Here is a 25,609-nt window from a genome sequence, read left to right as displayed (position 1 = left end):
TATCGCGGGCTCATGAAAGCATGCGCGCTAATGTATTCTTCGGTGTGGCGCCTGTGCTCGAAGACATCTCGTTCCGCTTTGCAATGAATATGATGGGAAGCGAGTGTTTCAGGTGGAATTTTACCCGTTAATATTTGTCTCTGTACTTCGGCACACAGGGACCAGTGCCGGTGATGCTTGTTTTCTCGACGAGGGAAACCTGCACTTGTCCTTGACCGCAGTGAACGAAGGAAGCCTTCATGACTGTAAAGCAATACACACCCATCATGTCAAATCGGAATTGGGAGGTTTTTCCAGGGAGAAACAAGTTTTACTGCGATGGAAGGATTATTATGGCGAGGAATAACGGCGTCTTTTATTTTACGGTGGTGCTCATTGTTGTTACAAGCGGACTTTTCTTTGCATTTGAGTAAGTATGGAGTTGTTCTTTAACGCCGGTCATGAGATCATGTTCTTTATGTGGAGAAAAGTTACAGAAATTAAACATTTAGCTTAATCTTTATGCAGTATATCACCAAGTCAATAACTTTCATACCCAAATCGCTCACTATTTCTCCGGTTCCATATTGTCTCACACCTGTTTAAAAAGTAAAAAAGTATACAACTTTTTGTCTCAAGGTTTATACGAATTACGAAATATTTCCCAGTCCAAGTTGTTATTAATTGTTTTGTGTTTACTCAGCAAGGTAAATACAATAATTTCGCGTCGCTTGTTGTTAATTGGAGTTGCTATTGTTCAGTATTGCTTTCGTTCTATTTATTTACTCATTTAGACAGGTCTGTATCAAAAAAAAAATATTTTAAGGTGTAGTTATTATGTATATAATTATGTTGAAGGCAACATACATTGTACACTATGTAACTTGCTCTGATGCATTTGAAACGTCATTTCAGAGTATATAATGTGAGCATAATTGTGAAATAATAAATTTATCTGACACCCATATGTGATACATGTATATGTGAAATTTGAAGGCAACATTATACATGTGACCTGCTCCAATGTATTTGTAATGTTATTTTAGAGTATAGATATATACCGGTAAGTGTTGTGTTTTAATTTATTTTAAATCTTTGGTTTGAAATATTTTGAGCCGGTTTGATTTTTGATTTTTATTGTCTCATATACAACATCATAATCTGAAACAAAGGGAAAGAAAAATCAAACTGGTTTAAAAAAATTTTAACCAAAGATAATTTAAAAAACACAACATTATGTAGTGTTGACAGGGTCCGAAATTAACTTTTTTACTCAGGCGCCAAGTGGCGACTAAATGTTTTTTTTCGGTCGCCAGATGGAAAAATCTGGTCGTCAAAAAGTGTCTGTAAATTTTTCCTTGACAGAGAAACACAAAAACACAAAGTGTTTAAAGATGCTACTATTCCTACTTGTGAACGATCACAAGAGTCAGAGTCTCCTACCTACAAAATTATCGTGTAGCTTACATTTTAGTTAAAAGGAGTTTTTATCAAATAGAAAACTCTCTTAGTTTAAAGACTGCTCACAACGGGATTGCCAACCGAGGTTTACTGCCAACATCGTCAATATCATCTGGAGTAAATTTAAAAATAAAGAACGTTTTTGTTAATGTGAAAGGACCAACTTCTTCTGACTTGGAAGCCCCCGATATATCCAAACCTTGAATGAGTTCTTTAGCACTTTCAACTTCTTCTGACTGCAAAAAGTTCTTGAAGATTTACAGCAGAAACTTCACGACGTTCCAATGGCGAAAGGAAAGCACATTTTTACGTTATGCGCCCACGGTATACTTTCAGATAAAACCGCTGAAAACATGGTGGCCGCTTAATGTCGAATACAGATCGTGGATTACAACTGTTTTGGAGGTCATTTAACAGGAAGCTTACCTTCATTTTCACCGAAATTATATTCCCTGGCAGCGCTTCAAGCTGCGACCATTTTGGTCGCCATGGCGAGTGAAAAGAAAATTTGGCGCCTAAATTTTCCAAACAGGTCGCCAATTTGGCGACCAGTGCAGTGTAAAGGGCTGGCTAGGCATCATTTGTTTTTGCAGTATAATTACTAAGCAATTTCACCACAAAATTTTCCATTACAACTATTTCAGTCGTGCGTCTTGCTTATCTGTTTGGCTTGGACTGTGCTGTTTGATGTCTTTGATCGTGGAGCCACCATTAATTTGAACACCACATTTATGTTTATTATTTTACTGTACTGCACAAGAATTAACTTGTTTTGCATGTTTATCTTCCTTACCTGTTTCTCTTATCATTTATTTACTATTCTGCACAATAATTAGAACAGATCAACCAAAAAACTTTGGAATGCAAGCGAAAATTACCGCGTCGAAACGTTCTCCAAACGATTTCTATTCGGCTCATCATGGTCAGCAGTATTACTCTATGTAAAGCGACATAAAGTGTCTTCTTCTAAAACGTTTTTGCTTTTGGCGACCAAAATTTTTCTAGTGGCGACCATTTTACAAAAGGAAGTCGCCAAAGGGCGACTTCTTAAAAACTTGAGCTTGAAGCACTGCCTGGAGGTTAAAAACTTTGAAAAGACAAGAACAAAGGAATAATTTTCTTTCTGGAAACCTGTGAATTTTTTCGAATCAAAACAGAATTCCTTGAGTGCTGGTTCAGAACATATAGACAAGACACTAAACGCTAGTCACCTCCTGGCAACTCACCTTGAAATTCTGGTCACCAACACTCAATTTTCAGTCGCATTGGCGACCAGCTGGTCGCAATTTCGGACCCTGGTTGATAATGTGAGCATAATTGTGACTAATAAAATTGTTCTGACACCAAGCTAACAAAATTTATTCAAATATCATAAATTGAGTGTGAGCCAAGGCGAGTCACAATATGAGCCACATTGTGAGCCATTGTGAGCCACAGTTATATTTTTTCTAACTGTGCAGATGTACATGTACATGCATGTATTTGAAATAGCCCTGGTAGAACTCCACTACATCTAGGCAATTTTGTGTTTAATAATGGTTGCTTGGCCATTTGGTGAGTAGCAAGGATGTCGCTAAGGGCCGGCTGCCAACTAATTTCACCGGCTGAAAAAGAGCTTAAATCTGGCTGAAATTTCACATGAAAACAAAGACTTAGGTAAACTTTTAGAGCCTCCAAGGCCAGAAAAGCCAGCTGGACTTGTTGATGGTTAGTGTTAGGTTAGTGTTTTCTTAGCTACATCCCTGTGAGTAGGCATTGTGCTGGTCCTGTGAAGATAGCCTAGCCTCATTTTCATGTTTTTGGCAATATAAATGTCCCTGTTACTTCCCATTAGATAAAAGTATAGCCTTCAAACTTCATACACTGATTTACTTTGACTTGATCTTCAATTTAAAGTAATTTAATTTTGTTGACAAATGATTCTTCTGAAGGCTGAAAATTCATGGGAGCTATATACAAAAAACTGTTCTACCACTGTTTGCACTGTTTCTGAATTTCCCCGTAGAGATAATACAGTATCAATGTGGTGAATACATTTCCCTAGCCAGTCACTACATTAACTGTGTTATGCAAAAAAGGGTGTAAATTGTAATGTTGCATTTTCATCTCTTTTGCAGTTGTCCATACTTGTTTGAAAAGGTATCCCCAGCTGCCCCATTTGTAGCAGCATGGTTATTTATTTTTGTCATGGCGACACTACTACGAACAGCATTCAGTGATCCTGGTATTGTACCAAGGGCATCAGCAGAAGAGGCGGCATATATTGAAAAAACCCTCGGTAAGAAACTTAACAGTGTGCCTTCTCAGCTTTTGTGAGCTAGCCACTTACATGTAGTATCAGCTTTGTAATAGTTTATTGTGTTAGACTAAAAGGACTTAGTACAAGCAAGATGTCTGTTGGGAACTAGACTGAATTTCATCTACATTTTCTGCTCTTCACACACAAACTCTGCTTACTAATGCTTCCCATGTGCTAAAGCTCTGGCCAAACAGTAACGCAAGTGAATGCAAGTAGTCGCAAATTTAACTTGCAAACAGACCTGTGTTGGCTGGCCAAACGGACCCACAAGTTTAATCACAAGTGCATGCAAGTTGGCTAAAAAACCATTTTAATGCTACTTGTGTGCTGCAATTCAGTACTGCATTGACTACTATAATTTTGATCTCGACCAAAGTGCACGCAAGTCCTGGCCAAATGGAGAGGAAAGTGGACACAAGTTGAAAACTTGCGTCCTCGTTTGGCCGGTCCTTTGCATTACAAGTCTGAAGAATTTGTAGTATCAGTTGAAATGTGGTGTTTTGCTGGGGACCAGTTCACACTTTGTTTCACATGACAAAAGATTCCAACATTGCTCTAAAGAAACACCAAACTTTATACCGTAAAAACCCGCAGATAAGCCGCACCTTTTTTTCCAAAAATTTCCGCTCGAAAGCGGGGTGCGGCTTATCTGCGGGAACATTCGGAAAAGGTGCTGTAAATTTTCGTGAACTGATGCTAATTTATGGAAAATTATGTAAATTAATATAACATAAAACTACAAGAGAGTACCGTTCATTGCTTTTGCAAGTTTGACAGCTCCTACTACTGTTTGCAGTGTCGACAATGGCCTATAACTTTAACAGTAATATTGATACTTTACGAGCGAGAAAATACCACAAGTATTCACAAGTAAGATGGCCAATTGTTTCTTTCTCATTTTGCACTTTGATGGAAAATTTGTCGAACTGATTACGAAACTCTCTTCATGCAACAAGTTTATCTCCAATAAATGGCTCCCAAAGCTCTTTAATTTGTCGATATCATTGCCACGAAACCCGAACGCCTCCATCGCCATCTTGTTTTGCTTTACGTTCTCGCCCTAGTCCCATATTTCGCGTCCGATCAAATGCCTGGTTACTAAGCTACGAACGTTCGGCAAACGCAAGTTCTTGTTGTTGTGACACAAAAATCTATGGAAAAACTGCGTTGAATGAAGAAATACCTGTCAACAAATGCCAGAAGAAGATCACCCATAATATGTCAAAGTTGGTTTTCATTATATTAAAGAGCTCAAATTGTGGGTAAGACTGAAGTATTTTCTGTTTCAATGTTCATTGAGTTTACATTCGATGAAAAAGACTTCCTAAAGACTCAACTTTGGATTTTTGACTCGACTTTGGATTTTCTTAATTTACTTTCAAAAAACTTTTTTTCCAACATTTGAGTTGTTAAACTCAGGGTGCGGCTTATCTGCGGGTGCGGCTTATCCGCGGGTGTTTACGGTAATTTTGGCAGAACTCAAATGTATGCTCAGAACTTTTTTGAGGTCCCTTGACTTGTTTTTTGCATTTTATTTCAGCCAGATTGAAATATTGACTATAGTTCTCTTTTTCTTTTTTTTTTCAGAAACTCCAAATCAGGATCCACAAACATATAGACCGCCTCCTAGAGTTAAAGAGATAACAATAAATGGACAAACTGTCAAACTTAAGTTTTGTTTTACTTGCAAAATATTTAGACCACCTAGAGCCTCACACTGCAGTATGTGCGACAACTGTGTAGGTGAGTTGAAAATCTCTCTCCCAAATAATTATTTTAGTTTGATCTGTATAGATTTTTACTTGATCCTTGATCATTGTGTAAATTTAGGTTTTATATCAATTCAAGAAGAAAGTAAGCATTGCATACATGTATTTTTTTGTCTGTTTGCCTCCCCCCTCCCTGGTCAACTATCTTCAAACCTATTTCCTTGGCCAATGCATTAATTGCCATGCCCAAATTTTGATTCTTCCCTTACGATTGATTCAAACACCTGAACAAAAATCACTCATTAAGAAATACAGTTTTTTTTTTTTTGGGGGGGGGGGGGGGGAGGATGGGGGTAATGTGGAGGGCAAATTTTCTAAGAGTTTATTTTTACATGTATGTGAGCATGTATTATATCTCTTGAGAAGTTTGTTTGAGAAATCTGCAGTTAAAAGTATAATAAAATCAACATGTTTTCTTGTTTTCAGAACGGTTCGATCATCACTGCCCCTGGGTAAGTACTTCAAGGATGTTGTTTTTAGTTCCTGTATCTGAATGTATAAGCGATCTTCAGTCATTATTTTGTACTCATGGTAGACATTGTTTTTTTTGTTCTAGGTTGGTAACTGTGTAGGAAAAAGGAACTACAAGTTTTTCTTCATGTTTCTTGTTTCATTGTCAATCTACTGCTGTTATCTCTTTGCTTTTGTTGTAACTCATCTTGTAATGTGTAAGTAATTGAGAACCTTTCTACTTTTTTTCTTTTAGTCATTCTCAATCTTATCCAGTAAAATATGATGCATAAAATTATTGCAGTTTTCAGTGATATGCAAACTCTGAAATTCAATCCTCAACCAACATTTAATGCTTTTTGCACTGCTGTCAATCATCTCAGTGGACCAGCAGGAGGGCATTTTGCGTACGCATGCGTCGATATGGGCTAGTGCGCACGACAAAGAAGTTCTGCTATCGATTTTTTACATATTTTCACAATTTATGGCCTAATTTTCAGCTCAAAATAAAAGGTGTTTTAAGTTTTATTTGCTGTATACGATACTAAGAGTCCGTGCTTTATCTTCTGACAACAACAAGCATACTTTGGTGTCGGTGTGCCGTTTATCTGATCGACTTTGGCTATGTGTATTAAACATTGCCCGTAGACAAAATGGCGATCGAATGTCGAGAACCTAAATACCTTGCCAATGTTTTTAATAGCTGGGAGATCTAAACGGACAAAGCGCTACGGCTACTTAGTACTAAAATATAAAACAGCAGTTTTAACTATACGATGTTATAATCAAGTATCCCTGGTTTGAGCGAGTGGTCATGATTTTGTTCAGATTTTTCATAAAACTGCAATTTCATCGTTCTCACGATGCAAAAATCTCAAAATCTAACTTTGATCTCCAGCGTCTACCGATGATATATGGAGCCTGAAGTACTTGAACTATCGTCTAATGCTGCGAAGGTAGCGGTAAAAAATGGTCTATTGTGGTAATTTTTAGCTTTCTTTAACGTACGTTCTCGCTGGTTTATTCTAACAGAGAAACTATCGTTTGTGATTATTTCCTTAAACTTAAGCATTGGTCAAAATAACTTCACATTTCGATGTACCACAATTATTCCGTTGAACAAGAAAAGAATTACTGAGATCGGTCTTAATTTTAAAGTGTTATGGTAATTCTTTGCTGGTAGACTATTTGTTTACATTTTACTATGTTAATTAGTACATTTTTGGCTCCTTTATCAAAATCTAGCCTTGATCACCAGTCAAAAAATAGCATGAAACGAACAAGCGATATATATATTTTTGAGAAACGTTCTAATAACTGCTGAATAAAATGTCTTAAGAAATAATTTTTAACTATAAACAATGTTATTTTCAAATTTTCATTCAACGTTTGTTTCTTTAAGATTGATGTTCGTTCTGTTATAACGACTGTTTTACTTCTGTTTCGCCTAAATGTGATTTAAAGAACTGCAGTTCTTGTTCCAGGAAACCCTGTTTGCCAGTTGAGGGCAAGTTGGCTTTGCTTTAGAGTCCATATCATGTGCAGAACACCCAAACATGTCTTTCCCCTCAGGGAAAACCCTTTTCTTTGGTGGCCGTCCCTTAAGGCAAAAAATCTCCCGACAAGCTATAATATTGCTCGCACTCTGCCTGTATTACAGCAATTGATTTGATGTGAAGTTTTGATCCTAATATATCACAATCCAGCACACGAATAAATGTTTTCCTCTTTTTACGGCCTGTTTGATTTTTGTCGGTGAAGGCTTTCCTACCTGTCCCACATATTTTCCCATTATTTGCAACAACGATCCCGAAGCAGGCCAGAAAATCTGCTTTATATTAGCCTTGCCACACACAAAACACTTTTTCTTAGCGAAATTTACGTCTATATTAAATTATGTTACGATAAACAGTACAAAAAACAAAGTTTGAATCTTCCGCGCCATTTTTATTCCCAAGATCACGCGGTCTTTGTACAGCGGTTGCACGCATGCGCCCGCAAAATGCCCTCCTGCTCAGTGGACCTATCTGGAAAGAGAAGTTCACTTCAACTGGGTTAAAAGGTCACGTCAGTCAGTTGTGATTAGTAGATTTTGATCCATTTTGTTTGTTTTGTTTTTCTTGGTTCCTTGAGCCCTGTCCCCATAATTATGATTGACGGCAATCATTAGTTAGATTTTGAATTTCAGAGTTAGCATATCACTGACAACCACAACAAGAAAATGTTGATAAATTGTAAGTGCTACCCTCGTAAAGTAAAGATGATTTATTTATTTGTGCAAAACTGCTGCATGCTCTCTCCCTCCTCCCTCCCCCACGCCCAAGCAAACCTTTTAGTATCCTTGGCGACCCTGAGCAACCACCACCAGGCATCATCACAATAAAAAGATATTTTCTGCAATTCTTACCAACCTACATACTTACTGAATCCATCAATGAGGGAGGGGGGGGGGGGGGGAAGGAGCAAACTGCACCAAACATCAACAAGCCTGTTTTGAAGCTTGAAACAATTGCACAACCTCACACAGCTGGGAAGGCAAAAAGTAAGCCCTGCAATACCCCGCAACATGCCGACTGCCGCTGACCAGCATTGTTTGTGGCAAACACAAGGCGTATCTTTTGGAAAACAATGTTAATTAAAAGTGCATTACACAAATGGCTGCTGGCCAATAGTAGATCTCTTATTAGATATGATAAATCGTTGTTGATTATGTGTCTGTTTTTTTGTCTTTATTCAGTATCTCAAGGAAAGGAGGAATCATTTATTTCTGCTATGAAGCAGTCACCTGCTAGATATCCTTTACCTGAAGTACATGTATATAATATATTGTTATTGTCGTGCTCTTCCTTTTTTTTTAATTCAGTAAAGTTAGCTATACTGATCATGTTAATTATTAGTAGAATACTTGTAATATGTGATGAACTGTGTAATAAGTCATAATTACAATCAAACTATAGATCAAATGTGGTTATCTGGTGGTGGTTATAGACATCAAGAAGATGGTTAATAAGAGACATCAATCAAATTCTTGCAATCTGCTTTGCAATCATTTTGTTTGACTCCTTTGTCTTTATACTTTAATACTTTATTGTGAAGTTATCATTTGCAAACTTTTGTGCAAAATTTAAATTGGAGAATTCATACAAGAAATAGTTGCTAACATAGAAAAAATACTAATAAAAGTGTTGATGACAAACCAAAAATGAGCAGGATTTTTAGTATAAGGAAAAGGTGCAACAGATTCATCCTGCAAGAACTGAGCATTAATTATTTTTTTGGATTAATTAATAGAACTTTCTTTCTGAATCTTTACATAAATCTTTAGCATTTTCCAAGCAGTTTTCCTTAACTGTTCTTACTATCTTAGAGGCCATTATCTGCTTTTTTTCTATTTGGTCAATAGTTGGATTGACTGGTTTTCACTCATATTTAGTTGCTTCTAACCAAACTACAAATGAAGATGTAAGTGTTACTGTAAAGTTGAACACTCTAGCTTAATGGAGACTCTTTGGAGTCTCAGTTGGTAGAGCGCCAGACTGCCGTGCGGGAGGTCTCCGGTTTCGAGTCCCAGACCGGACCAACACTCAGGGTCTTAAAATAACTGAGGAGAATATGCTGCCTTTGCAATGACATCTGCAAATGGTTAGATATTCTAGACTTCTCGGATAAGGACGATAAACTGTAGGGCCCGTCTCCGGCATCTTCAGTGTTATAATCAACAGGGGACGTTAAAGAACCCACACACTTATAGAAAAGAGTAGGGCACGGAGTTCCCGGTGTTGTGGTCTATCTTTGCGCATTGTGTTGTATACTGTGAAGTGCTTGGTTTCATTAGCATAATTATACTTGCTAGAGCCCTAACACGGCTCATAATACCGAGGGTAAATAAAGTTTCAGTTTCAGTTTCAGTTGGAAATTGGATGTCTGTATTGAATATTGGTCATCATTACCAGATGCTTTTAAAAGACCTTTGCCCTATGGCATTTTTAAACAGAAAATTAAGAACGTTTTAATAGCAAAGTACTTTTCGTTTTTTTATTGATAAAATTTTTAGAACATTATTCTTAATTTTTATAACATTATACTTGTAATTTTATATTTTTACCTTAAAGTTTTTAACTTGATTTTTAACCTTGTAATTAAAATAAAAAAGCGCATATAAATTCATTATCATTATCATTATTATCATAAATTACTTTTAGTGGAGGCCGACCTCCCAGACCTCCCATATGACAGAAGCCTCCTCTTGAAAAGTTATTTATTATTTATTATTATTAATAAAGCATAGCCGAAACTTGGAGGAAAAAAGGTTTAGCAATCACTTTGCTTCAGATAATCTGAGGTGATTTGATTTTTTTGTCACCCTTCACCAGTGAACGAAAAAAAAAGGAGAAGACATATCAAAGTGGCTTTGTGTATTTAGCAAAGTGCAGCAAAACATTGTTTTAAAAAAGCCTAGGCTAGCACACTGTAATAAGTATTTAGTATTCCAAATTTCTTTTTGTGTTAGTTATTAAATTTTAATTGACTTTAACAGCATTCTGTTTGGTTTGACAGATTAAAGGATCATTTTCCTCACGGAGTGGTCAAGAAAATGCTAATCCCTACAGTCAGGGCTCAGCTTGGAAAAACTGTGCTGAAGTTCTTTGTGGGCCACTACATCCTAGGTACAAACTAAACTAATTAAAGCTTATACTGCCTTTCTTAAACTTTGAGGGGAAATCTAAAAGTGCTCACAACAACTTGGATAGCTAGAGTTTCAGGACACAAAAGTAGCTTTAAATTTCAACTAGACTACATTTAATGTTGAAGGGTATGTACTTGTATCATTAAGTGTAAACTAGTAGGACAAAAACTGTTTTGAAATGTTCACGATTTGATCTGAGTCCTAAAAATTCTGTCAGTTTGAAATCAATTCAATAAATTTGTTTTCTTTTATTGGCCTTTCAATATCAATACAGGGTTCGTACGCATCTTGAAAACCCTTGAAGACCCTTGAATTTCAGGAATTCGATTTCAAGGCCTTGAAAGTACTTGAAATTGGTTTTCGGCCCTTGAAAGTCCAAGTTTTTATTGAACATCAAAAGGCTTCAAGGCAATGAGAAGTGATTCTGTATTTTTATGATTGTTACTGTTGTCTTTATATGTTAGTTTAATAAACAGACGAGGAGTCATTATACCTGAACCTCCAGAATCAGACAAGTATGGAGCAGTTAGGACAACAGCGGCACCTATGGTGGGTAACATAAAGGCACATTGCAAGTACAGTGAAACCTCAATTTAACAAACTTCTACACTGTATATAGCGAAGTCCTTGATATAATGAGGGATATACTTCACCCCAGTCATAGTAACATAAGATCCTTGATATATCAAAACCTTGTTATAACTAACGGGACCTCTACTTTCTCTTTTGTTTCATCAAAACTTTGGGAAACTATTCCAACAGATTTTAAAAAATTGCCTTATACTTCCTTTTACAAGCACTATAAACTATACCTCCTAAATACCCAATCTTACTCTTGTGCATAATTTCGTTGTTTTCTGCATATTAGCTTATATTCTGATAAGTAATTTCTTGGATATAGATTTTGTTATGAAATTTAGCGATATAAAATCACGACGTTTCGACCTCTCCGAGGTCATTTTCAAGTGCGAATAAAAATATAAAATTAGCATAAATATATTAAAATAGTAAAATAGGCAAAATTGTCACGAACGCTGAAAAGCGATAAAATATGTAAAAATAAGTGACAAAATATTAATGAAGTTAAAAAAGGGTTAAAAAACTTAAAAATACAGAAACAATAAGAGTAATTAAAAAGAAAAACCGACCTAAAAAATAGTTTTGCGCGGATGGAATCGCATTGTTTGTTCAGAGTTGGTTTCAGTTCTTTGATAAAAAGCATTTGATAAATAAGGCAGTCAAACTTGCTCTGATACTTCTTCAAAATTCTAAAAAACTGCGCAATGTCATCTGGGGCCATATTGTGTTGTTCCTTTAGGTGAGTACCAATGGCCGATCCCTTATGTTCTTCAATCCGTTGGTGAAGATGTCGGCACGTGTATCCGACATACCCTGCATCACACAGGTTACACTGAAAATTATACACAACGCATTGTTGATTCACAAGGGGTGGCTTGTCTTCCCTCACTTTGATTTCATCCTTGATTTTCCGACTCGTGTACACGGGGCTGATGTCTACCTTGATCTTCCGGCTGAGGTCTCCAAGTTGTCTGCGGACCGAATTTGCAGATTTCTGGTCTTTGAAAGGCAGCACGATTCTGATTGGGTCTTGCTTCTCAAGATCGTTTTGTTGGGTAGGTGCACCCTCGGACACTTTAGACTCAATAAATTGACGGATGGTTGACTGTACAAGTTCGTCTGGGTAGCGCAGACGGGAAAAGGTCACTTTGAGGCGTTCACACTCTTGATGAAACAATTTCCACGAAGAAGAGAGCTTGAATGCACGGTTGAGCATGGTGTTCAATAGTGATCGTTTATATCTTACATCCACATGGCTATGATAGTGTAACAATAGCCCGGTGTCCGTAGGCTTTCGGTACACCTTCGTGTCTAAATGGCATCCATTCCTGATGATATCCATTCCCAAGAAGGGGAGTCTGCCATTTTCTTCAAGCTCCATTGTGAAGTTGATAGAAGGATGACTGTTGTTTAACGTAATTAAGAACTCAGAGGCTGTTTCTACATCAGGCATTGCGCTAAGCGTATCATCGACATAGCGTTTGTAGAAGGCAGGCATCTCGTTTCTGGTTTCTAATTGTTTCTCGATGTTGCACATGAATGTGTTAGCCATGAGAGGTCCCAGTGGCGAACCCATAGCAACACCGTCCACCTGTTCGAAAAGGCTTCCTTCGAACTGAAAAGCTGATTTTTCGTCGCAACTCGTAACAACTCAATCAGATCCGACTTCGTGATGTTAAGACCCTTGTCCGTCAACGACCACACCGTCAGTGACATTTTCCAATTCGCCAATGAACTCCATGGGATGGAATCACGACCATGACATCTTAGTGTCATATGACGTATCTTCACTTTTCACCAACGTACCTGTAGATGAAACCATTGAAAACATCGCAGAAAGAGCCTTTGAAAACGACTGGTTTAACAAAGAACACAATCTTAACATCACGAAGTCGGATCTGATTGAGTTGTTACGAGTTGCGACGAAAAATCAGCTTTTCCAGTTCGAAGGAAGCCATGTGGATGTAAGATATAAACGATCACTATTGAACACCATGCTCAACCGTGCATTCAAGCTCTCTTCTTCGTGGAATTGTTTCATCAAGAGTGTGAACGCCTCAAAGTGACCTTTTCCCGTCTGCGCTACCCAGACGAACTTGTACAGTCAACCATCCGTCAATTTATTGAGTCTAAAGTGTCCGAGGGTGCACCTACCCAACAAAACGATCTTGAGAAGCAAGACCCAATCAGAATCGTGCTGCCTTTCAAAGACCAGAAATCTGCAAATTCGGTCCGCAGACAACTTGGAGACCTCAGCCGGAAGATCAAGGTAGACATCAGCCCGTGTACACGAGTCGGAAAATCAAGGATGAAATCAAAGTGAGGGAAGACAAGCCACCCCTTGTGAATCAACAATGCGTTGTGTATAATTTTCAGTGTAACCTGTGTGATGCAGGGTATGTCGGATACACGTGCCGACATCTTCACCAACGGATTGAAGAACATAAGGGATCGGCCATTGGTACTCACCTAAAGGAACAACACAATATGGCCCCAGATGACATTGCGCAGTTTTTTAGAATTTTTAAGAAGTGTCAGAGCAAGTTTGACTGCCTTATTTATGAAATGCTTTTTATCAAAGAACTGAAACCAACTCTGAACAAACAATGCGATTCCATCCGCGAAAACTATTTGTTTAGGTCGGTTTTTCTTTTTAATTACTCTTATTGTTTCTGTATTTTTAAGTTTTTTAACCCTTTTTTAACTTCATTAATATTTTGTCACTTATTTTTACATATTTTATCGCTTTTCAGCGTTCGTGACAATTTTGCCTATTTTACTATTTTAATATATTTATGCTAATTTTATATTTTTATTCGCACTTGAAAATGACCTCGGAGAGGTCGAAACGTCGTGATTTTATATCGCTAGCTTATATTCAGTATGATTTATTCATCTTTTAATATGTTTATTCTGCATACGTTAGTCATTCATATTCTTATATTTCTAGTAATTTATGTGTCTTGTCTGTTTTTGAGTTATTTTTTCAAAAATAGCTCTTAGTCGGCATGATGTTCCCGTGTAATCATTCAGTCAGTCAGTGGGTCAGTGAAGTATGTTTGTTTGTCACACCAATCAGATTTCAGGTACTATCAGAACAATCAAATTGTAGTTTATAAGGGGGAAGCAATCTGACACAGTTGTAGTGGCGATTTCGTTCGAAGATTTTAGATTTGTAGGAAGCGGAATTGGTGAGTTGTGAATTAACCCTGGATTAAAAACGTTTTTCGTAACGCTCCCCTACTTACAACGCACACGCCGTGAGCAAAAGGCCCAACACTAACTTGTTATTCTTCTTATTCGAGCGTACGTTACATATAACATTTGCGCAATGTAGATTTGAAGAATAATGTTGTCGTTACTTTTGCCGTCCGCTTTGCGAAGTTCGTTGGGAAATTAAGTTTGTTACGAAGTTGCCAAATAGGTTGCGAGTTCGCGAATCAAATTGTGAGCTTCGATACAAAGTTCCCAACTTCGGCCCGAATTTATTAAAACCTTCTGTAATTATGTTATCAAAAAGGGCTTTGCTACGCTAAACTGTTGGAAACAAATGTCATAAAAATGAAAAACGTTTATGTTCCGCGAGCGGTAAACATGTCTCGAACAAATTAGTCTTCCCTGTCGCGTCGCGTCGGCTTCGATTAAAATCAATTTTATATATGGGTAAACCATCCAGTTTCATCCGGTTTACAAATGCAGAAGACTTGAAATTGAAGACAGTGAAGATTATGCCTTACAGAAATCGTTAAATATGTGTTTTCAAAGAAAGTTAAAATTTGAAATTTCTACTGCATAAAATTTATTTATCGGAATCACTTGCGTGATCGCTGATGCGAAACGTGTCTTGCACTTCAAGCTACTCGAACCTTCCTTGACCAGTTCTAAAATCATCTATTCAAATCGCTGACTTTCGAGCAACATGTCTTGTTTCTCCTCTACCAAACTTGAAAAGTTCAGTCGGGCGGAAGTTAGGAACTTTGTATCGAAGTTCGCAATTATATTCGCAAAACTCGCAACGTAATTGACAACTTCATAACAAAGTTTCAATTTCCCAAAAACTTCGCAAAGCGGGCGGCAAAAGTAAACTATAAAAATCAACTGTAAAACATCTCGTTCAAACATTTAATGAACCGGTACAAGTATTAACTTTGCTGTTAAAAGCAACTACGATCGATAGCAAAAACAGACTAAGAGCGTGCCATTCCGTGACAATTTGATAACTCAATTAGTTCTTGTTTATTGAATAGAATTTACGTTGTGAATGAACGAAAATCTTTGTTGAACAGTTCTGACAGGAAACAATTACTCCAGGTGTAGTGCGCTTTAAAGAACTTTCCCGAAGAAAGTGGTTTTTGATTTGATTCGTTTATTACTTCGTTTATTATAGTACTTTTCGTCATGTCTATATGGAGACGTGGCTTTTTTCTAAAAAAACAAGGGTATCGTGTTACGTTCGTTTTAAAAAACAAAGGTGTCATGTTACAAAAGTGAGAAAAACAACAATATCATGTTACAGTGTTTGGCAAAAAGCCAAAAGTATTCCGTAACAAACAAAAGAAAGGAAATGGTTACTAGAAAGCTAGCAACAAAATAACCCCTTTAAACAGAATAAGAACGTGCCATTTTGTGACATTTTGATAATTGAATTAGTTTTGTTTTTTCAATTAAATGATGAAAATTTACGTATTGAATAAAACAGTTCTGATGTATCAAAATGCACGTGAAAATTATTTTGTTTGCAAGCAAATTTTGTGCAAAAAGTGACTCCGTGGGCTGCCATACACAAATAGCTCAACCCTTGGCATAAACCATCCCAACAGGACAATCACCCAGTTTCACCCCAAGCCACCCCATAAATTGAAAAAATAACTCCTGCACGCTTAGCGTGCCTATGTTTTTGAACGTGTCAGTGACCAACACGATAGCATATGCTTCTTTGGTCACTGAGCACATTTTATTTTGGTTTGTATGTATTGTATATTTTCCTTATTTTAATTAATGCATTTTCTGTAAGTAGTGTTAATATTGTTTAATTGTTGTACAGTAAATAGTGTGAAATAATAAAAATCTGAATCTTATAGCAAACATATTTTGCCAGTCCACTGGCCCTTTGTTATATCAAGGTTCCACTTTATACTGCAGAAATTCAGATACAAACTGGACAAAAAAGTGAAAATATGCGGCCCAGTAAACTAGTCTTGATAACGAGGCAACTCTTCTATAACAAAGTGTAAATTGGCTACTTTTCATTGGATTACAACATAATTACATTTTCTAGTCAATAAAAAGCTGAGGAATTTTTTTTTATTCATACTCTGCAATGAAGACAGTCCGACAGACAGATGGACAGACGGACAGAGCATGTCCCTTTTTGAGAGCATTGATTATTCACATGACTGTTTGCTTATTAATCATGAGTCTTGCTTTACTTTTTCAGTCTCCAACACAGTTAAGCTCAACAAATGGTGTCAAGCATGACGCCGGGAGAGCAGTAGAAGAACAAAACAACTTACTTCCAAAACCTCAGGAACAAGACAGTCTTCAGGCAGACAGTGAAAAGGGACTTGTTAAACTGAGCAGTGTCTAAGAAATCATATTCCTGTCAATCTACAGCTCTAGACATTATAATATTATTATTCAGGGGAAGAGTTGTATCAGAGGCAAAAGGGTGGACAACTTGGAATAGTAACGTCAGTACTGACTGCTTCAACTATCTTTCTTTCCTTTGCTAAAATATGTGGCAAATATAACATTTGTCAAGAGATGATGGGCAGAACCATTATCTGGTAGTAAAATAATGTATCATGTACAAAAGACAATCCTAGCCCTGATCACAGAACACTGAATTGTATTTCCATCAGCCTCGTCCCCAGGCCATACCGCGCTGTGCGAGTGAGCGGAGGAGGACTGGAACCGAACAAGCTTGGCGGGTGACGTCACATCTAAATTCGCCGGGGACGACTGGGGACGAGGCTGTATTTCCATTGTATCTGATCCTCAGCGTAGTCTTCAGGGAAAGGGGTGTCACACTTGCATGTAAATAATAATTCTCGACATAAGTCAAAGTAAAAAGAAGCATGGCCATGTATTTGGTGTCGATGAAAATCCAAATTTGGCTTCAATTTTATTGTTTTACACTGTTTCGCACCATATTGTTGAATTTTCTTGTTGCTTCCATGTACATTGTTATATCACACAAACTAACGAAGTAGATCATTGAGGAATTTTAATTCACGGCAGCCGACTGGTCATTTTCACCTACTGATTCCACATTATCATCCACTGAGATAGTTTTTTAAATTTATCCCATATAGTAGATTTCTTTTTGTTTTACCAATTATTATAGTCTAGCTGTAACAGGTCATCAGGCTTTGAAAACAAGTTGCCGTATAACTAATTTACTTAATTCTGAGCAGGCTTAGAATGTGTCAAATTTCTAAGCTTAACCCCTTTGACTGGTTAAGGCCTGTTGTTTAGCATTGATAGCAACTTAATTTTAAAGTAAAACGTGCATGTATTGGTAATGTGCTTGTATTTGCAAGCTTTCTATTTTACACTATGGCAGGGCTGTAGCCACTTTAAGGCATACCAGGGCACTTGCCTCAGTATTTTTGTTTTGTTTTGTTTTATTGAAGGGAGGAAAGTAAAATTTAATACTTTATTACCCCGGTACATGAAATTTTCGCAACACTTTAATTTTGCGAATTTCGCGATTCTAAAAAAATCGCGAAATAAAAGTGACACGAAAAATAAGTGTCGCAAACATAACATGACGCAAATATTAAGTGACTCAAATTATGTCAGTAAATGGATGTTGACGTCAATTGACTTGTAGACATTGTAAGAACTGCTCTGTTGTTGCTATTGACGAGATTAAGTCCCATTGCGTTTTTGTTAATTTTGACGTTATTGTTCCTTCGATTAAGTCGTTTTATATAATTCTATAATTCAAAGGCATGTCAAAATATATCGACAAGAAATTGTAAATTGTGTTTCACTCAAAAACGCGAAATTAAAGTGATTCAAAATACAAAATTTTCGCAAAATCGCAAAATTTAAGTGTCGCGAAAATTTCATGTAATAAGGTGCCTAAGAAGAGAATTTAACCATGGACATTGCCTCAGTCATAATGTTTTCTGGCTACAGTCCAGGAAGTGAATATTTATTTAACATTATATCTACTTTTTGTACTAGAAAAACAGTGTTATTTTTCCCACTTATTTGGTTTTCTTTTGTAAAATAGTTTTCTAATTTAAATTTAAAGTTTTTGCCACTCTTATTAGTTTTGAATTTAAGGACTGGCTTAATATTGTAGTTATAGAAATCTTGTGCACAGATGTTTTCGAGCCACAGATGTTGACCAGAAGGCAAATACTATAGCTTTTGGTGCTCTTCAACCCTCACCAATTGATTGGGTAGTCCTGGTTTTAGCATTTAAAACTCGACACCATGGACGAAAAATTGGTAATTGGTGCCAGGGAAAGAACATTCAACTTTTTTTTGCCATTAAGGGTTCCAAAATGTCTGTGCTTAAGCTCTCTTATGAGGTATGAGCAACTTGGTGAACTTTATTTTGAGATACGCGTATTATTTTTTATAATTTGATTGTTAGACGAAGTGGTGTATTTTTCTCTAGATGTGCTTATTTACCACTTTGTCAAGGAAAGCCTTATTCTTGACAATGAACATTTAAATTCTGTTTACTGATCTGCATACATTTCTCATAGAAACTGTGGGGAAATTCTATATAAAAAATTATGTACTAATAAATTAACAAACTTCCCTGTGGTGATTGATAAACTGCATGCATGATAATGTATTGATATTATGATAAGAAATTAGGCACTGGTCACTTTTCTCGGGGCTTATCAGGTTTGGTTTTCTATTCAGGGTTTGATGTTCACAGTAGACTACGTAAGTTATAGACTTGTAAAACTTCTTGTCTTGCTACCTTATTACAGGAAATCATGTTTTGTGACATCTTGAAAGGGTGATATTTTGCAATGCTTATTTTTTGTGATATGCATAACATTATTTAATTATTACAATTCAATTGTACAGATGAAAGATTCCAAACAAGAATTGTGTTGTTTTGTTTAAAGTCGCATGCAAGTTTAAGTTGTTCAGAGATGAATTCAGCTAATCCAATCAGTACCAACAATGTGGTGAATCCAAAAAATAAATATGTATGACGAAAATGAACTATGTTAGAAGTGATTTGATTTAACCTGATGTGTATTTGGCATTTAATCTTGTACATACTATATTTGACAGCATCTTTTGCAGCATGATCAAAATAAAGTTTTATGATTTGAAAAAGAATTGATGTTGCAAAAATTTCCTGTGATAAGGTAGAAGGTTTTGAATTTCCACTTTCCATGTAGTGAAAAATAAAACTGGTAGTCCAATCAGTTGAACTGATGTGAAACAATTTTTTTCTTTGTATAATAATAAAACTGGATTTTCTGAGTGGGGAAATAACCCTATCGACACTCCTGTGACTATATTGTGACTAGTGAAATTTGATTGTGACAACAAATTAAAATTAAGTTTTGACACCCAGAAGTTATAATAAAAGTCTGTCCAAAGTCATTATAATCAATATTAAACTTGAAACTCAAAGAATTCTTTTATGTCTGCTATTAATAAATAACATTAGATACCACAAGTCTTGTTTGACAATTATATTGTCAAACAGAATCTCAACCATTAATTTTTGCTTTCATCATGTTGTGCATTCGTTAGTGTTTGTTTTGGAAATTAAACTTCTATACACTTCAAACACTTTTTCATTTGTTACATAATGAACTGAAAACGACATGCTTCTTTCTGATCACAAAGTCGCTTCTGAGATGGTGTAAGTGAACTTTTAGGAACAAGATAAAACCATGAGATGTGGGGATTAAGGAAAGAAACTAAGGACTTTTTTACATAAAATTTTGATCAAAAGTATGAAATCTGCAGATGGACATTTCGTGACATTTTCTCCTTCTGAAGTATCTTTCCCAGGTTCTGTTATGACAGAAGTAAATTTCTTCACCCACTTGTTGGGAGATTTACTGAGGGGGTCTGTAACTGGCTTTTCTGGACAGCATATCAAATTGGTAACAAACTTAGAAAAGCACCGCTGGGTTCCCTCTGTCTTGCACTCCCAGATCACATTGTACACAGTTACTGGGTTGTGTTCTATTCGGATGAACCATTTCAACCACAACCTGTTTTGACTGATCTGGTGTAAGTGTTGGGCTTGATGGAAGGCAAACATAGTGCAAGTGTCCCAATAGCACTTTTCAACAGTTTTCAGTTTCTATTTTTGGATTACCTTATTATAGGAAATTAACGTTTGTTTTAATTAAGGTATTTGAAATTAACGCGAATTAAAGCAAAATTTACTTCCCAATAAAGGAAATTAACGCGAAAGAGGGGGTAACATTTCAAAATGAAGGAAATTAACGCGACGTACACAACAGGAACGGGTTTATTTCAACACTTGCAAAACAATGTTCGTGGTACTTTTCCCACTTTGAGCGTTCTTCACAGTATCAATGAGAGTGTCCGATAAAATTATGCTTTTTCCTTGGAGTCAAGAACATCGGGAATGTAACGAAAAACTGGGGCCAAAATAATGGAAATTAACGTCATGGAAATTAACGCTCCACTTAATCAACGGGGCGGAAATTAACGTTAACAAAAATTAACGCGAAAGTTTGAAATTCGCGTTAATTTCATGACGCGTAAATTTCCTATAATAAGGTAATTGACTGGCTGCTCGGTTGAAATTTTAAAGTTCTTTGGGCTAAACTGCTTTAGGTCAAAAAATAGAAATATTGAAAAAAATATATTGAAATATTAGAATAGTGTTTTATGTTATAGTAAACTTTCAACCAAGTTAGATGCCAGTGGAAAGACTTCATCAGCCAAAAAAGGTTTTCCCAAATATAGAACACAAAGAATAAGTAGTTAATCCTAGTAGAACACAACACAGCCTTGCAATGTTTCATAGATTCTCAAAGGACAGTGCAGAATGCAATGGGGTCAATCAATTAAAAGTATCATCTAAGTAACTAAGTAACTGTACATAGAGTAGTTAAGAATAGTAGGGTAATTTCTAGTTTGTGTTTAAGTCTGCGTAGTATGTAAGTAATTGTATTGTTGTGTGTTATTAATAAAAATTAAAAAAAAAATCATGTTTTATTTTTCATGTTTATTTGATTTATTTTACTTTCAATTAGACAATGAAACACCGCTTGTGTTCCTTCCTGGGTGTTCCGTATGCTTATCTTTGCAACCGTAACACAATACTTTTGTTTTCCTTGCAAATGCTGTAACATGATACTTTTGTTGTTTTTTTACGCAACATCGATGGCAGTTGTTTTGTTTTCAATAATTAAGCCAATTATTTCACTTTAATTTAATTAAGTTGTGGTTTTAACTTCTCAAAAGACGTTTCGCGAAATCAAAAAACGTCTCTTTCGAAAGGTTTTTAAAGCGCGGTACATCTTGGATATTTGTTTCCTGGTTATTAGACATTTTGCACTGAAAATCACGGTGCAAGTTTTTGCATGCTTAATTACGAAACCGCTGTGAACGTCTCAAAATCTAATTTAATGAATTTGCGGTTTAAACTTGGCGCCACAGGTCAGCAGGAATCGAGTATAGCTAACTGTCGTGGGTCGTGGGTGGAAGTCGTGGGTGTGGGTAAAGTCGTGGGTGTTGGTAAAGTCGTGGGTGTGGGTAAAAGTCGTGGGTAACAAAAGAGCATAGCTAACTGTCATAAAAATACTCAGAGGTCTTTCTGCTTAGCAAACTTGTTGGGGTGTCTGTAATACCAGGAACACACTGGAACACCGAAAATGTTTAAACGCAGATAAAAAATGATTTGAATAATAAAAAAGTAAACTGGATTAATGAAGACTTTGGATGATATACATCCGTGTCGTCCGTTCCATACCCGAATAACCCAACATTTTGAGAAAGCTGCCGAATTTCCGAAGTCCCGGACGCGGTTTTCATCCAGAGACGGGAAGAACATGGGCAAAATTTTGTATTTTGTCTGGATAATCTCTATCATAAAGCGGGTACAGGATTCGTTACCCGTCTATGAGTTACCTTTCTTGGTCACTAACGAGATATTAACCTATCCTCAGCCCGTTGCCCGCGTTTCACTCTTAAGTCCGTGAGGTGAAAAACAAAAAACAAATAAAATTAATTAAATATAGCAATATACTACCTGTGTACAGCTGTCCCCCTCCTTGTTCCCGATTTTTTTAGGGGAGGGGGGGGGGGTTGTATGCAGGCTACAATATACATCTCGTATAAAAATAAGACAAAATCTGGAAAAAGTAGGACAGAATTCTATGCATTCGCCGGGGTCGATTTAAAAAGAAAGCTCTCACAAAATCTCTCACTCAACTCTAACAATTCCAAGTGTGTTATGGTTTGTAGTAAAAATGTTGGCTGCAACATTTCCGCGTCCGAATCAAACATTTTGTCGTTGCCAACAGGCGAAGCCATTGTATCTACTTTTAAATATTAAAGCGCCTTTTTGTAACCGCAAACGCGACTTAAAATTTCCACGGTAAAAATGTCGTTCAGTCTGTAATGCACAATGTCACGCAATATTTTTAAGTCGCGGTTCTTGTGGGGTGGGGGGGGGGGGGGGAATGGCGAGGACGAAATCCTAATCGCAACGAGAAATAAAAAAAATTCTATAAATTTTTAAATTTAATTGAACTGTTTTGTTGATATGTGTTTAAACATTTTCGGTGTTCCAGGGGTGTTTCGTGGTGTTCCTGTCCTGGTTTTACAGACACCCCAACAATTTGTTGAACAGAAAAGCTTCTAGGGGTCCCTTGACTGGGTCGAAACTCTTCGTCAGACTAGCATGCACGAACTATTTTCCTACAAATTTTGTTATCCTCTCGATTTTTTTATTTTTTTTTCCCCGACTTTTACCCACACCCCACTTAACCCACACCCACGACCCCACTTCCCCCCCCCACGACCCCTCTCCTCGGCCCGGTTTCTTTGTCCGGTCCACTCCTTTCTGCCTTCCTTTTTTTTTGCGCTCTTTTTTCCTTCACACGAGTACTACGAGTAACATACAGTACACACGGAACACACGGGTACATACGGGTACATACAGATAATACGAGTAGCATACGGATACCTACGAGTAACATACGGATACATACGGGTGCATACCAGTTCCTATTTCATTTCACTTTATTTTATCTTATTATTCATTTTTATTTTATGCTCCCCCCCCCCCCCCCTCGCTTCCCTCAACAAGGTTGCAAGCCAGCCAAGCCGACTTAAGTGAAAATATAGAAAGTTACAGACCAAACACGGCCCCCGGACTTATTGATCTGTTTTTACTTTATCATGGCGTGACAGTGAAAGCCAGCAATGCTCTTTGTCCTTTGGGCTCGTCACGCAATCTTTTTTGGCGGGGAAGGCGATGGAGAAGCGCGTTACATCATGACCATTATTTGATTTTTTCGATTTATATAGATTTGTTATTCGTATGTTACCTGTAAGTACTCATATGTTTTGTTTGGTTTACTTATGTTGCATAAAATAAAATTGAAAAATAAAATAAAGTGAAGTGAAATTAGAACTGGTATGCACCCGTATGTGTCCTTATGTTACTCGTATGTTACGGGTAAGATCGTAAAGATGAGCTATTGATCTTATAAATTTCAAATTCTTGACTATTTTCCTATATGTTTTTTTCTATATGTTTTTCTATATGTTTTTTTCTATTCGTATGTTACCTGTATGTACCGTATGTTCCCGTTGTTCCGTGTGTTACTCGTATGTTACCGGTATGTACTTGTGTGGTGTATTAGTCGTGATCGATATGCACCACGTTTAACCTGAGGCGTACGGTCAGGTGCTCCCCACCCCCACCCCCTCCACAGGAATAATTAATTAATTGATATTAATTAATAAGTTGACTATTAAAGTTTACACATAGCGCTTTAGGGGTTTAGCGGACGGCAGCCCCAACAAACCATCACAATAGTGCATTGTGCACTTAAACTCATCCTGTTTTGCATGTGGGATGCAAATTTTAGAGACATTGTCAATAATTATATCCTACTTAGCTAAGTACCAGTGTGCATATTATTGGGTACCTGCATAGGTAAGATAATATTTCTTGGAAAATAAATATGCAAAATTTCCCAGTACAATTGAGATCTTTGAAATTGTTTCCACACTTTGCCCCTTCCTACCCCTGTGCCTACTAAAGGGGTTGGACTGAAGGGAACATTGGAAGATTCATTTCAAATTTATACTTAACAATTAAACTGAGAGCCTGAATTTTTTTATGAGCGAATAGTTGACAAGGTGCAGCCGAGTATTGCACATAGAAAACGAGGGCAAGTAGTTTAATTTTGTTTCAGTTGATACCTGCAAAAAATCTGCAATTTTATGTATTTTTTAGCCACAAATCATGAATAAGAGCAACACATGCGCAAACTATCAGCAATATTTAGTAGAAACTCGGTTGTGTTCTATTGGAAATCGGATTCATGATTTTTTCGACTTTTTTGCTTGTTTACAAGCAAAATGAAGGAGAATAGCAGTTAAGAGGGGGTAAATGTGGAACCACATTTTTGTTAACTCTCAAGGGACTGTTTTAATTTCTCAAGGGAATATTTTAATTTCACAAGGGATTACTTTTCGCTGTGGGTGATCACTTGCGATCTCGCAGAAAAAACGTGACTTGTCACATTTACAAACGTTATATAACAATTTTAAAAGTGACATGTCAGCTTTCTTATCTCAACGCACGTGTGTCTGAAAGGCGATCTATAAAAAGCGTCGCATAAACAACGGATTGCGTAACTAACGCTAAAACACGAATAAATAATCACTAGCACTTACATCGTTTAAAAATTACAAACGTCAAAAATAAGCCATACCAAAAAAACTCGCTCTTTTCAAAGATATTATTGAAGTTAAAACAAATGCAAGAGATGGGGGCTTCTTTTAGCTTAGGAGCGGTTAAAAATTAGGCCAAATTTGGTTGCTACTTGCGCCATTCTATTTCGTCATCAGCCTAGGTCGTTAGGGACATGACCTCGCGTTGACAGCAATGTTGCATGAATCGGCTTTACAACATGCGATCGTATCTACGCAGTTCGAGTGGAATTTCAGTTAAAGACAGCAAAATTCTTTCGTATTTCATCTTCAAATATAATTCGAAAGCATTCACTGTATATATGGCTTTTGTTTAATCCTTCTTAAGCCTACGAAGAAGCTGTCTTGATATCCGACCTTCGCAGAGCCCAGACAAAACGCAGCATGAGTGTATCGATTTGTTTACGCTGCAATTATATGCGCAATGTTTTCTCCAACAGTAGTCAACCGTAGTAC

General features: G+C 36.8%; 2 protein-coding genes across 2 annotated transcripts; one reads left to right on the top strand and one right to left on the bottom strand.

Moving 5' to 3' along the window:
- Positions 1-52: 52 nt before the first annotated feature.
- Positions 53-19,012, top strand: LOC144658951 (palmitoyltransferase ZDHHC14-like). Its single transcript, XM_078519463.1, has 10 exons — positions 53-409; positions 3,558-3,718; positions 5,327-5,482; positions 5,935-5,960; positions 6,065-6,176; positions 8,696-8,750; positions 9,318-9,420; positions 10,516-10,625; positions 11,110-11,194; positions 16,662-19,012. The coding sequence occupies exons 1-10, from the start codon at positions 240-242 to the stop codon at positions 16,809-16,811; spliced, it is 1,128 nt and encodes a 375-aa protein (XP_078375589.1). The 5' UTR covers positions 53-239; the 3' UTR covers positions 16,812-19,012.
- Positions 11,250-12,847, bottom strand: LOC144656244 (uncharacterized). The gene is made up of 2 exons (XM_078516484.1): positions 11,794-12,847; positions 11,250-11,271 (listed from the first exon to the last, which is right to left on the bottom strand). The coding sequence occupies exons 1-2, from the start codon at positions 12,798-12,800 to the stop codon at positions 11,250-11,252; spliced, it is 1,029 nt and encodes a 342-aa protein (XP_078372610.1). The 5' UTR covers positions 12,801-12,847.
- Positions 19,013-25,609: the final 6,597 nt, after the last annotated feature.

This window comes from Oculina patagonica, chromosome 6, assembly GCF_052425735.1.
Source record: "Oculina patagonica isolate OP01 chromosome 6, crgOcupat, whole genome shotgun sequence".
Lineage (NCBI taxonomy): Eukaryota > Metazoa > Cnidaria > Anthozoa > Scleractinia > Oculinidae > Oculina > Oculina patagonica.
The sequence above is the reverse complement of the archived record's forward strand: the minus strand, read 5'-3'. Positions and strand labels throughout refer to the sequence as shown.